Source organism: Phodopus roborovskii, unplaced genomic scaffold (genome assembly GCF_943737965.1).
Source record: "Phodopus roborovskii unplaced genomic scaffold, PHOROB, whole genome shotgun sequence".
Taxonomy (NCBI): Eukaryota; Metazoa; Chordata; class Mammalia; order Rodentia; family Cricetidae; genus Phodopus; species Phodopus roborovskii.
The window spans coordinates 672,049-685,373 of record NW_026126599.1 but is presented as its reverse complement, the minus strand read 5'-3'; the positions used below and the strand labels follow the sequence as shown (position 1 = coordinate 685,373).

The following is a 13,325-nucleotide window of genomic DNA, read 5'->3' as shown; positions in this document are numbered from 1 at the left end:
AAGGCAGTGGTGTGTTAACATAAATAGGCCTGGTGTTCTGCACTTTTACAAGTACTTCCTCAAATGATTCCTGTTTGATCTCCACGATTTTTTTTTTTTTTTGTAATAGATTAAGATATTCAGACCTTAGGCTTGGGAAATCTGCGGTTGTTCCTTAGGGCTGCTTGCTCTCAGGGTACAGACTCCAAGATGCAAGAAGCAGGTAGAAATGGAGCCAGTTATAGATGCCCAGGAGAGAAATCAAAGAATATGGAACAGACTGGAAGAAAAGCACTTGCTACACGTGCATAAGGACCCAAGTTCTAATCCCCTGCATCCATTTGAAGAAGCTGGGCATAGCCACAGTGCATCTGCCTATACCGTCAGTGACATGGGGGTGTGGAAGGGGATCACTGGAGCTTGCTGGCTGCCAACCTAGCTCCAGGTTCAGTGAGAAGGCCTGTCTCAAGGGATTAAGGCAGAGCGACATAGCAGGACAGATGCCGCCCTCACCCCCCCCCACACACACACTATAGAAAGCCACACGTATGGTCCAATAAATTATTATTTATTTACCAATAAACACTGACATATGAAATGGAAGCTTGTGAAGGATGTGGATGGCAAAGGTCACAAGATGAGCCCCCCTCCCCCACTTAAAACAGATGCTTTTAAAGAGCCAAATGCAACCCAGGTCCATCTTCCCCACCCCATCCTGTGCCACTATCAGCACCTAGCTGTTTTTATGTGAGCTGAGTGCCCAACTCTCAATCCTCCTGCCTCAGCCTCCCAAATAGTGGGTTTACAGGCATGTGACATCACTCCCAGCTAGGTTTATTTGTCCATTTCCAATACCAGGTATCCCCCATGCCAATACCCCTCCCCCTACTTCCAAGTTCCTTCAACCCGTTCCCCAACACCCTACCCCCTGCCTTGTGCATCAATGAGCCTCAAGCCCCCTTCCTAAATAAATATCCCCAGTTCCCAAATGAAAAAATAAATATTATGAGCACCCATCTACCCCCAGCCCATCAATGTGAAACTCCTGGATCTGGGGCCCCAGCCATTCACCCACAAAGTCCCTTTCTACCCTCTCTGTAGCCCCCTTCCATTCTTCCTCATGCTCAGCTGAGGAAGATGGAGAGGACAGGGCCATATTCACCCTTCTGATGCTAGGGCGCCCCTTCCTGGTTATCGAAGTCCGAGCAGGGTCAGGGCTGAGGGAAAGAGGGTGACGAAGAGTGGAATATGGAGCCCAATAGATGATCCCAGATTCCTGCTTCTGCCCTGGTTATATCTGGCACTGCCGCTTCCGCCTTTGACCCCAAGACCATCCCTTCGAGGGGGACGAGGTGGTCTTGGAGGCCTGGCTGGGGGAACCACAGGTGCTGCCCCAGCTTTCCAGTCATCTGCATACTGTTGTCCCCCACCGGAGCCACTGGCATCTTCATCTGTGCGGAGGGAGAGGAACGGAGGCAGACAACAGAAAGGAAGACAGTGAGAGCTGGCAACGGTGCAAACAAGAGAAACTGAGGTAAAACACAAGCACAAGGTTTTATATATAGGCATGCATGAAAATGTCAAAATGAAGTCCATTCTTTTATTTAAGCTCATTATTATTTAACATGGGGGGGGGGAAGAGAAGGATACATAGTAAGAGTGATGGACAGGAATCCCAGGGGACGGAATGCACAATCAGAAATCAGATGCTCGATGTGGAGATGGGAGAAGGTAATGAGAGAAGGGAAAAGCCAGAGACAGAATAAAGGCAGAAACGGGTAGACAGGGAGAGAAGACAGACAAGAAGCCACAAAACAACAAAAGCAGAGAAACCGGAGGGGAAAGGAGTAGGGCGAGCCAAGACAAAGAATAAAACATGAATGTCTTTCTTTCTCTTTTTGGCTAATTTGGGGGTAGGGTAGTCCAGTGGTACCACAGCTAGCTTCCCTGTCCCCAATACTGCTATTTACAATAAGTTTCCTCGGAGTTCTCTGTAGGAATGTCTGTCTTTCACTGCAATAAGGATGGAGACCTTTCAGACAGGCACTTAGGAAAGGCTTAAGTGAATAGGAAGCTGGTTAATGGGAGGGCGGGGCCAGCGGGGCAATGAGTGGGGCTCAAAGCGAGAGAGGTGGGAGTAGAGGGCAGTTCCAAGAGCAGGTACTTGAGGGGCAGTAAGTGCGCAGGGAGGGAGGCAGTGGGCTGCGCTCCAGCTCCAGAGCAGGGAGAAGCTAGAGGACAGTGGGTGGGACATGAAAAGCAATGGGCAGGCCCCTAGGGGAGACTCGCTGGAGACTGCCAGTGCACCCGGGCAGGACAAGGGGCGGTGCAGGGTGGGTTTCTGGGCCTCACCGGCATCATGCATGTCAAGGTCCTGACCCAGCGCAGCCGCCTTCATCCGAGCAGTAGCTGCTCGGAGATGCAGCCTCCGCCGCCGCGTGGGGACATCTGGACCCGAGGTATCCAACTCCGGATTGCGGAGCTGCTCGTTCAAAGAGCCCACGACCACAGGAGACAGATACCTGAGAACACAACACCCCGAAGGGTCCCGCTGCCGCCTTCTCTCCTTCCACTGCCCGACTCCCGCCGCCACCGCCAGAGCCTCACCGGCCTCTCCCAACTCCAGTCCAGCAGGGTGCCGCCTCCTGTGAGAGGTCTGCTGCCATGCGGGAGTCCCCACACACCGTCACGGGCAATCCGGCCCAGAAGCCCCGCACTCGGCCAAGTCTCTCGCGGAGCTCCCCTACCTGTGCGATAGAAAACAAAGCTGCAGGGCACCGAGCGTCTGTCGTGCCACACCCACCGGCACCCGCGCAGCTCTATTACACACCAGGCGGTGCAGATTAGTGCCTGCCGCTGTCGTGGGCCGTTCTTCCTCAGCCGCCACCCTCCAGGGCCGGCTTGCCTCTTCTCGGGGCGCTGGTGCTCGACGGTTACGGGATTGCACAGGATGCGGGGTCCCGCATTCCTGAAACACCTGTGCACAGGAAAAGACCTCAGCCGCTCTGAAGCAAACCACACCGTGTCCCACCTCTGAATCTACTGTCTCCCCACATGCTCTATTGTTTCTGACACCCACTTAGGCCACACCTCACCTTCACCCTTCCCTCTCTATACCTTGGCTGACACCTTTACACTGTTTTCCTGCAGGTGCATCAAACCTTCTGAGATCTTCACCCCAATAGACTCAGCAGCCAGCTCAAAGGAAAAGGGTCCCTGGACTTTCTCAGCCAACAGCAGGAGACCATCTTGAGGGAAGGGGGATAAAGAGAAAGTAGGGGGTGTGCACTGACCTAGGATGGTCCCACACATCTCACAAGGGCCTTGAAAGGTAAGAGCAATTTGCTTGCTTGGAGGTGTGTGATCACCTGAGAAAAGCCCCCCTCCCTCTTATTCTTCCCTCCAGTTTGGTTTCAGGCCACCCTCTTCTTACACAAATGGCCCCCCAACCTTACTCAGGGCCCTCCTCCCCTCGGGCTTTCTTGAGCCCCCTCACCCAGATATCCGCCCCATTCAGGCTCCAGTCCCCTGCTGCTGAGGCAGCCATGGGCCACATTGAGGCAGAAGCCCCGGCAGGGCATAAGCGAGGGGACTCCCCGACAAAGTGGGCAGCCGATCAGACGCATCAGGGCCTGCCTGCAGCCTTCCAACACGGGCACCTGGGGGGTAGAGAGTGGGTCTGGGCATCCATGAACACCTAGGCTGCTCTTAGCAAGCCTGGTGCTGGGCATAGAGAGGTAAGAGACCCTGACCCATCTCCCCAGGCTATCTGTTAGAAGCTGGATGTGAGCAACTGTGGCTGATGGCCTTGTGTGGCACTGTGATGCCACCAGACTGCTCCAGAGCTAGGCTGCACAGGAGAGTACCCAGAGGCAAGGTTGCTGAGTCTACCTCATGAGAGGTGCTTGACTAGGGTGTTACTCGGGAGGAGGTGGTAAGGAGAGACTCAGGGCCAAGAGTGAACCCAAGATGGCTGAGGAGAGAGGCAGGAGGCAGGAGGCGAGGTTGGGGACAGGACCAGTGATGCAGAGGGAGGGGCCGCTGAGGGGTTCGATGCAATCTTGAACTGCTATGGAAATGAACAAGCCCTCCAAGACTGGCAGAAGGCACGGGGTGACCAGAGGGGAGGATCAGAAGTCACAGGAGATCCCTTCAGACACCCACTGGAGGCCTGACTCTGGCCCTCCTTCCTGATGTACCCTGGAACACCAGAGCCCAGGAGCAGATAAGGGACAGCTCCAGGCTTCTCCCACCAGCTGGTGCCTGTCTTCTTCATTCCCTAGGCTCTGTCCATATTCAGGTCCCCTCTAACCTTAAGTGCTTCACTGACCACATTTCTTCCAGTCTCCAGACCCTGGACCAAGGCCCGGGCTGCCACCAGTGCCCGGGTTATCTAGGAGAAAGAAGGTGAGGGGGTAAAAAAGACACAAAGATTATTATGAGTTTGTCAAGATGAGCTGAGAGACAGCAGGAGGTTGGGTTTGTGGGGTTTACTTGGGGTGGATACACTGTTGGGCGATATAAGAGGGAGGTTCGATAGCCCCAAAAGGAATTATAGTCTAGCAAGATTGGGTGTTTGGAAAGAGCTGGTAGGGTTGTGTTGAACATGGTTTAGACAGACCGCATATCAGAACCCTGAACTCAAAAGCCAGAAGACTGAGGTGTGGAGTCTAGTATTACTACTTCTTGGCTGTGAGTCTTGCTTGGGAGACCCAGTTTTCTCCTTTGTAAAGTAAGGATGCTCTTATTTACCTCAAACAATTATGGTGACAATTCAATGTGATATACTGTAAGCGAAAATGACTCCCAACTATGGACTGCCCAGCTCCTGTTTAGCCGAACCATGGGAAGTCACTGTGTGGGGATTATAGAGGTAATGGCGGAAAAGTAGCTGGGGATGGAGGGCCAAGTGTGTACACAAAAGTAGGACAAAGAATGAGGGTGGGCATGTAGTTAAAGGAGACCAAGGGACACTGGTCATGCACAGGTGACCAAGGCTTGAGATGGGAGCCACCAAGTCAGAGAAGGGCATGAGATCAGAGGTGACATGGGCACAAAAGGGGGAGACTGTCTTGGAGATGATAGCTTCACTAGGTCAGAGGTTGCTGAAGCGCAGGTCATGGGACCCCCTCACCTGTAGGCGGAGGCGGCGGGGTGAGTCCCCGAAGGGCTGCAGAGAGCCATCAGCAGTAGAGGTGAGCCGAGTAAGGCAGAGCAGGAAGTCAGGAGGAAAGCTGTATTGTGGGTGCAGCAAAGGGAAGGCTCTCTCCAGGAGCTGTGCCCAGAAATCCGCCAAGGTGTCATCTAACCCCTCGCCAGACTTCTCATAGTAGTCCCGCAGGCCAGAGAATAGACTATTGAAGATGGTGGCGTGTTGGGAATACAGGCGACCATAGGAATGCGAGAACAGCTGGGCCAAAGAATGCTGGGATATGGACAGCATCTCCCGGAAAAACTCTAACAGAGGTGGAGGGGTGAGAAAAGGGAATAGAGAAAGGGAGAGCAGAGACAGGAGGACAGAGGATAAGCAAAAGAAGAGGCAAGAGTTAGAAGACTGGACAAGTCTGAGGCCGGGCAGACTAGGAATGAGGAAGGGCAGGGTCCTGGAGAGAATATGGAGTGGGAATTGGAGATAAGCAGGGCTGGACAGTTGGGGGGAGTTCTGGGGTGGGTGGTGTGGGCTTTCTCATGACTGCAAGAGGTGGGGGCAGGAAGCTGGGTGGGAATCGTCAACATAAAGAGGTGTGAAGTACATTTGGAGACCCCCCCCAAAGGTCCTCACCATTAAACTTTCTATGCCGGGCAGCCAGTGTGTGGATCAGGAAGGAGCCACTGTCCTCCACCAGGCCACGGAAGGTGACCTCAGCATCCCTGATCAACTTCTGCTCTGTCTCACTGGAACAGCAGGTATACTCCTGAGGACAGATCTGAAGGTGCTCACCTGGGCAGAGGGGACAGGGAGGGACAGTGGATGGCAAGAAGGGATATTATGAATTTCCTATCTCTGATGGCTCTCTTCCACCTGCCCAGTCCTGTCGCCTTTTCCTTTGTCTGCCCCTTCTGCCCTACCTGAACCCTCCTTTATTGTCCCTCACCCATCCCAAGTTCACCCCTATACGCCATAGCAACATCTATTTGACAGCTGCCTTGAGGGCCACATTAGTGATCAGTGTCTTCAGGGGACCCTCCCCAAAACGGCACACAATGCACCTCTAAGTACTTATGGGACACCTATGGGGTTTGTAGGGGTGGGGCTACTTGGTGAACAAGAAATTATTATCACAAAAGAAACTCATAGAAAATGCAAGGGAATTCCTGTCTGCTAAGAAAGACACTGACAGTGTGCCAATTACAGAGAGGGGGATTCCTTGGGTGGGGATTGAGTGTGGGCTATTATGTGAGCAGCAGGGTTATTGTGATCCTGGTAAGGAAGTTACAGGAGGAGGAGGAGGAGGAGAAAGATGCCTAAGAGATGAAACAATCACCACAATGGTCACTGAAAGGAAAGAGTCATTGTGAGATGGGGAGGACCCGTCCCCGCCCCCTCCCACCCCTGACTCTTTAGTCTTCTTCTTTCTTCTCACCTGAGATGAGGGAGGGAGGGATTAGGTTTAAACTATATCCCCGGGCTCCCAGCACCTGCCGAGTCTCTGCACAACTCCGGACGACCTTTGCCTCACTGCCAGGTCCCGGACCAGGACCGGGACACAGAGAGAGCAGCAAAAGCAGGAGAGGACGCAGCGCGGACATAGCTGCTCTCCTCCCTGGGACAGGGCAAAGTGGGTCCTAAGGAGGAAAGAAGAGTCCACACAACTCTAGAATTCCTTTCTCGGCCGCGGGACGTCTCGGAGAAAAGAGAAAGAGCGTGCCCCCAGAACTGAGCAACCCCAGCACCGTAGCTGGACCAGGCGGCATCTGCGGAGACAATGGGAGCCAGGGAGCGGGACAGGGGGCGGGTCCCGGAGCGGGGCCCCGCCAATGATAAGGAGAGAGCGGTCTCGGGGGCGGGGCCAGGGTAGAAATGAAGCCAATGTGGAAGGGGAACTCGGCAGGGGGCGGAACGCGGCCGCACGGCCGAGGTAGGTGAGGGGGGGGGGATGTGGCCTTGAGGAGGGGCGTGGCTTTCCTGCTCGAAAGGCGGGGCTTGCGTGAAACTGAGCCTATTGCAATTGGGAAGCCGTAGCAGAACGCTCAGCCAATGGAAGGGGACATAGGAGTAAAAGAGGCGTGCCCAGGGTGGAGCGACCCGCACGCGCTGGAGCCCACGTGACAGGAACGCGCGCCTCATGCCTGGTGGCCGCTCGAAGCCGAGCGCCGCTGTGTGACCAGAGCGTGTTTAGCACGCGCTCGCTCTCTCCCAAGTCTCGCGACACTTCTCTGCCGCGCGAAGTACAGTTAATCTCGCGCCTGCGCGGCGAGTCCCGCGCCTTCCCGCGTTTTTCTAGACTTACCCGCCCACCATCTGAGGAAGAAAAGGTGTCCCGGCGGGCGTCTCTGTCAGAAGTGGGATGTCCAGTGAGACCTGAAAGGACCCGGGACCGGAGGTGGTGACCTTTCTTCACCTGTGTTCATCTAGAGGTCACTCTTCCGAGCTCAAACAGTGAGGTTGCCCCTTTGAAGCCACCAGTAGGCCGCGTCCCCGCCCTCCTGCCCCCCTGCCCCTCCGTCGTCGGTACCTGGGTGCTGTCCGCTATGGAGGCCGGCAATCCCATCTTCTGACGCAGACGGAAGACCCCTCAGCTCGAATAAGCTTCCTGGGGTCGGCCGTAGACAGCCTTTCTGGAGGTAGAGAACGCGCACTTTCCTTGACTCCAGAACATTCCTGGCCTAATCCAAAAGACACCCTACCTCCAAATCATTCACAGCCTCCCATTTCCTGTGTAACCAGGAAATGGCTTCCGGAAATGGAAATCTGAGGCGCTCTGCTGCTCTGTTTTTGGCGGCCAAGCCGCTTTGTCTTACACCACCAGCCCAGTGCACTGCGCCCCTCCTCCTACGAAAGGGATCCATGCCTGAAACTGCCCTGCAGTGTGAACCCTCTAGCCCGTTTATCTATTTACCTAGCATTGAACGTGTTAGACAAGCCTTCTACCACTCAACTACAATCCCCAGGCCTCCCTTTTCTTTTCCTATTTTTTTTCCTCTGTTTATTTGAGATAAGGCCTGCCTAGGTTTAGATTGCCCAGGCTGGCCTGGAATGGATTCCATAACCCAGGCTGTCTTTGAATTTGGTGACCTTCCTGCCTCAGCCCTCCAGGTAGCTGCGATTCCCGGAAGTCACTAGCACCCCTCCTTACAGCTTTTTGTTAGGCAACCCTTGATGCAGTCGTGGCCTTAATACCTCAGTGTGGTTAGGTTGACTCTCTCTTGTTTTGGGTGCCCCATCCCGCAGTACCAGGACCATATCTTAGGGGAGAAAGGCGATGGTCATGGCAGGAATAGAATAGTAGTGGTAGAAACACTCTTTACTTTTTTTCTCTTACAGCTGACTTAACATGCCCACTCTATGGTCACCTTCCTCTCAGCTCCATGGCTCTGCCTCAGACAGCGTGTCCTCTCCATGTCAAAAGTCTGTGGGAAGTACACAGATGGCCTTGTCTCCTTGTTCCTCCACCAGCCTACCCTGTGACGACAGGAACTCACAGGATACTGCAGAGTGGTGAGTGCACTGGGGAGAGAGAGGTTGCTGCATTTTGGGGCCCTTTCTGTTCCCTCAGCAGCTGTCCTGTCTATTGCTTTCCTGCTTGGTTATAGTATGTGTGGGGGCTGTGTGAAAATATCAGACATGCAGTGCTGAAAGCTGGTTGTGGTGGAACACGCCTGTAATCCCACAACTTGGGCCGTGGAGGCAGGAGGATCAAGAGGTTAAGGACAGTTGCATAGTGAGTTCCAGCTAGCCTGGAATGCATGAGACTCTGCTTTAAAACAATAAATGAACAATAAAAAAATAAAAATAAAAAAAGGAAGGTTGGGGAGGGAGAAGTCAGGAAGGAAGAAATGCTGTACCAGTTTAGATTGGAGACTCCTCTCAACTCTGCCATATCTTGGCTGCCTTACATCTTATAAACATCAAGAATAGCACATCTAAATTGTAAGTTCAGAGGGCCAGCCTGGGCTACATAGCAAGCAAAACCCTGAAATAAGACTAGAGTACACATCTAGTTTTGAATCCATGTTGCTACCTAAACCTGTCTTGAATGTGTAACAGTGCTTAGCACATAACAGTTGCTAGTGCTATCAGGGACAGAGAGTATATAAATAAAGAGTGCTTTATTTGTTGCTTGAAAACGTATAGGTGTATTTTAGTTGATGTCTTGCGGTTCTGTTTGAGATTTTAAAAACAGATCCATGATCCTTATAGCCTTATGAGTTTATTCTGTGAAGATTATAACAGCATATCATGTTTTTTAACCTTTCTAGGCAAAAATAGTCTCATGCACCATTATCTTTATTATCCCATTTGTTTTCATTGTCCGTCTCTGAATCATTTCTGCTTCTGCCAGTGCTATCATTGAGGACTAGATTATATCAGTGCTATAAACTTGAATCACTAAGGTTATATTTCAGAGTGAACTATAATCCCAGGTACACACTCATATACTTATGTATATGTATACTTACTCCTCAGCCATGTTGACTTTTCTGAACACAGAGTAGTAGTCTGAACATGACTCTGAATACCAGTTGTCTCGATTACCCGTTTCAAGAACATTTATTTAGGTATCTATGGCATGTGTGTATGCCACAAACATATACATGGAGATCAGAGGGCAACTTTCAGGAGTCAAGTTTTCTCTTTGCACCATGGGGTCCTGGTAGTTGATCTCTGGCTTTGGTGGTAAGTGCTCTTACTTGCTGAGCCATTTCACCTGCTTTCAGCTCCTCATTTCTCATCTTTACTGCTCTAGTGATTTTTATTGCCCCTTTTAAAATGTGAATATTTTTCTCATGTAGATGTGGCACAATTATAGATAAATAAAAAATTATAATTAACTCTTTATGTGGAAGGAATGGAGTGGTACCAGGGAAATCATCCTCTCTTAATAGGGATAGTCCCTCTGTGTCAACTAATGAAGACAGTGACTTTGAAGACAGCTCAAGACGCAATGTGAAGAAGAGAGCAGCAAAGCGACCTCGTAGAGCTGCCCCGGTGAGTCTGTTTTATTTAATTTAGAATCTGGTTGGGGAATCAACAAAGAAAAGTCCAGAAGGGACTCAGATGGTGGGATGGAATAAAAGAGAACATTAGGATGGAGAGGTGCCAGAATTCTTTAAAAAGAAAATAAGGTTAGTAATAACAAAATTTCACAAGAATAAAAAATCAGTTACTTAAAATCTGAAACAATAATGGAAGCATATCTGTGGAATTGGCAGCTTAAGGCTATTTAAGGTGATAATGATTAAATCAAATGCTAGTGTCATGCTAACAGCTTTTGTGCGTCTGATATTTCTACATTTAATAGGTGGCAAAACATCGGAAGAAGCGGTCCCGAATAGTGTCTAGTTGGAATGGCAAGAGTGAATCAGTGCCACCAACCAGCGATCTCTTTGATGCTGTGAAAGCTGCCAAAAGTGACATGCAGGTAAGGAAGTGTCTCACCTCTGTTCCTCTTCCTCTTGACATCAATAAGGAGTTTGATTACATTTTTAAGTTACGTTGTCTAGAAAATTTTTGCAAGCTTATGATTGTAGAAGTTGAACTGTTGAAACTTATTTACTGAAATGTTTTGACTTGCATTAGTGCTTTACAGTTTGCATTTATATTAAAAATTCACACACAAGTGAAAATGGAAATCAACTGCCAGTACCTGATTTCTATCCCCTATTTTTTCTACTCGCAATCATATACTTTTTGACAATGTAGGGAAAAATATGTAGTATAGAACTATTGATAAGAAGAAGATTGGAAAATTCTTTTTTTGGGAATGAAATGTTTTCCCTCATGGTAAATTTTTTTTAATTTTTTTAAAATTTATTTTATATAACCAAGTCCATTTAAATGAAAACAAACATTTATAGACAACATTTGGGAATTTGGGCATTGTTCTTTCCAAACTACTTCCTGCTGGTAAGGGGCGCTGTCATGGGGGATTCTAAGAAGATGCAGAAATCCTGGCTGTAGTCTGTACGGCTGCTTTATCCAGCTGTTTTGAATGTAGGATCACCTGGTACTCTGTTTCAGGCGGCCTGGCTTGATCAAACCACATTAGTCTGGAAGGAATCCACAGCTTTTCATTTTCTGTGGAAACAAAAATAGAAATCCTTTTCCCCAGTAACTTGTCCTTGAACTTAAATTTTGGAGTCAAAGCTTTTTTTTTTTTTAATTTAATTTATTATTTTACATGTCGATTCCAGTTCCCTCTCCCTCCCTCCCTCCCTCCCTCCCTCCTTCCTTCCCTACCTCTTTCTCTCCCTTTTACCCTCTCTGCCCTTTCACATGCACCCTAACCACCATCCCCTCCCATCCCCCCACCCCAATTCCATATGGAGGGGAATGCCATCCAGTTGGGGTCATGTAGATCTGACAGGCCATGTGAAGTAGGGACTAGGGCTTCTCCTGTCTCTAGATTAAGGCAGTTATCCCTCCATGGGGGATGTGTTCGCAAAGTCCTTTTGTGCACCAGGGATACATCCTGGCTCCACTGTCTGAGGTTCCTTAGACTGCTCAGTCCTTCTGGCTGAGACCAATATTCGGGTCAGTCCCATGCTGGCTTCTCAGCTATCAGTCTGGGGGCCTGTTAGCTCCTCCTTGTTCAGGTAAGCTGTCTGTATGTGTTTCTGCCGCATGGTCTTGTCCTCTCCATCTGCATCTGGGTTCTAGTTCCACTCAGTGTTTATGTATGGGTGTTTGATCCTGTTTCCAACAGGCATTAGTTGAGGGCTCCTTGGATAAGTTAGTTGTTGATCTCACTCTCCAGGAAGGGCATTTATGATAACCTTTCCACGGAAGCTCAAATTGTTAGTTGGGAGCAGTCTTGTAGTTCTCTAGACCTTTCTTTGTGTTCAATTTTATCTTCAAACCAATATTGGCTCCCTCTTTTATGTTCTCTCTCTCTCTGTCTCTGTCCCTCTCTCTCTTTCCTATCTTCTATTCCTAATCAGGCTCAATCTTCCTGGTCACACATGTTTTCCTTTCCTCCCCCTCGTTTTCACCTACTTCTCTCTTCATTCGCTGCCCCCCCCACTTCCCCTGAGCTCTGGGGGACTTGTCCCTTCCCAGTTCTGTGAGGGACTTTATATGAATCTCTTAGAATACACCTTGTATCCTAGTTCCTCTGGTGGTGTGAATTATATGCTGGTGATCCTTTGATCTAGGTCTAAAATTCATATATGAGTGAGTAAATACTGTGTTCCTCTTTTTGTGACTGGGTTACCTCATTCAGGATGGTTTCTTCAAGTACCATCCACTTGCCTGCGAATTTCAAGATACCATTATTGTTTTCTGCAGAGTAGTATTCCATTGTGTAGATGTGCCACATCTTCATTAACCATTCTTCAATTGAGGGGCATCTAGGTTGCTTCCAGGTTCTTGCTATTACAAATAGTGCTGCTATGAACATAGTAGAACAGATGTCTTTGTTGCATGGATGTGAATCCTTTGGGTATATGCCTAAGAGGGGGATTGCCGGGTCCTGTGGTAAACTAATTCCCATTTTCCTGAGGAACCGCCATACTGATCTCCAAAATGGCTGTACGAGTTTGCACTCCCACCAGCAGTGGAGGAGTGTTCTCCTTTCTCCACAACCTCTCCAACATGAGTCATCATTGGTGTTTCTAATTTTAGCCATTCTGGCAGGAGTAAGATGGTATCTCAAAGTTGTTTTGATTTGCATTTCCCTGATAGCTAGGGATGTGGAGCATTTTCTTAAGTGTCTTTCAGCCTTTTTGATTTCCTCTATTGAGAATTCTTTCTTCAGTTCTGTACCCCATTTTTTAATAGGGTTATTTGGTGTTTCGTTGACTAGTTTTTTGAGTTCTTTGTATATTTTGGAGATTAGCCCTTTGTCGGATATAGGATTGGTGAAAATCTTTTCCCAGTCTGTGGGCTGCCGTTTGGTCTTGTCCACTGTGTCCTTTGCCTTACAGAAGCTTCTAAGTTTGAAGAGGTCCCATTTATTGTTTCTCTCAGTGTCTGTGCCCCTGGAGTTATGTTCAGGAAGCGGTCTCCTATACCAATTTGTTCAAGGGTACCTCCTACTTTCTCTTCTAAGAGGTTCATTGTGGCTGGATTGATGTTGAGGTCTTTGATCCATTTGGACTTGAGTTTTGTGCATGGTGACAGACATGGGTCTATCTGCAATCTTCTACACACCCTCATCCAGTTGTGCCAGCACCATTTGTTGAAG

The 13,325-nt window shown here is 49.5% G+C and overlaps 2 protein-coding genes across 2 annotated transcripts in view; one reads left to right on the top strand and one right to left on the bottom strand.

The window, feature by feature from the left end:
* Positions 1-918: 918 nt before the first annotated feature.
* Gpc2 (glypican 2) lies at positions 919-6,925 on the bottom strand. The gene is made up of 10 exons (XM_051205304.1): positions 6,564-6,925; positions 5,762-5,920; positions 5,114-5,436; positions 4,292-4,372; positions 3,476-3,638; positions 3,097-3,227; positions 2,810-2,956; positions 2,587-2,726; positions 2,332-2,501; positions 919-1,430 (listed from the first exon to the last, which is right to left on the bottom strand). The coding sequence occupies exons 1-10, from the start codon at positions 6,727-6,729 to the stop codon at positions 1,171-1,173; spliced, it is 1,740 nt and encodes a 579-aa protein (XP_051061261.1). The 5' UTR covers positions 6,730-6,925; the 3' UTR covers positions 919-1,170.
* Positions 6,926-8,465: 1,540 nt separating this feature from the next.
* Positions 8,466-13,325, top strand: part of Stag3 (stromal antigen 3) — a 31,820-nt gene continuing 26,960 nt past the window's right edge. The window contains 3 exon segments of the mRNA XM_051205318.1: positions 8,466-8,638; positions 10,027-10,129; positions 10,443-10,562. Of these exon segments, the coding sequence (XP_051061275.1) occupies positions 8,475-8,638; positions 10,027-10,129; positions 10,443-10,562 (387 nt within the window). The 5' untranslated portion in view covers positions 8,466-8,474.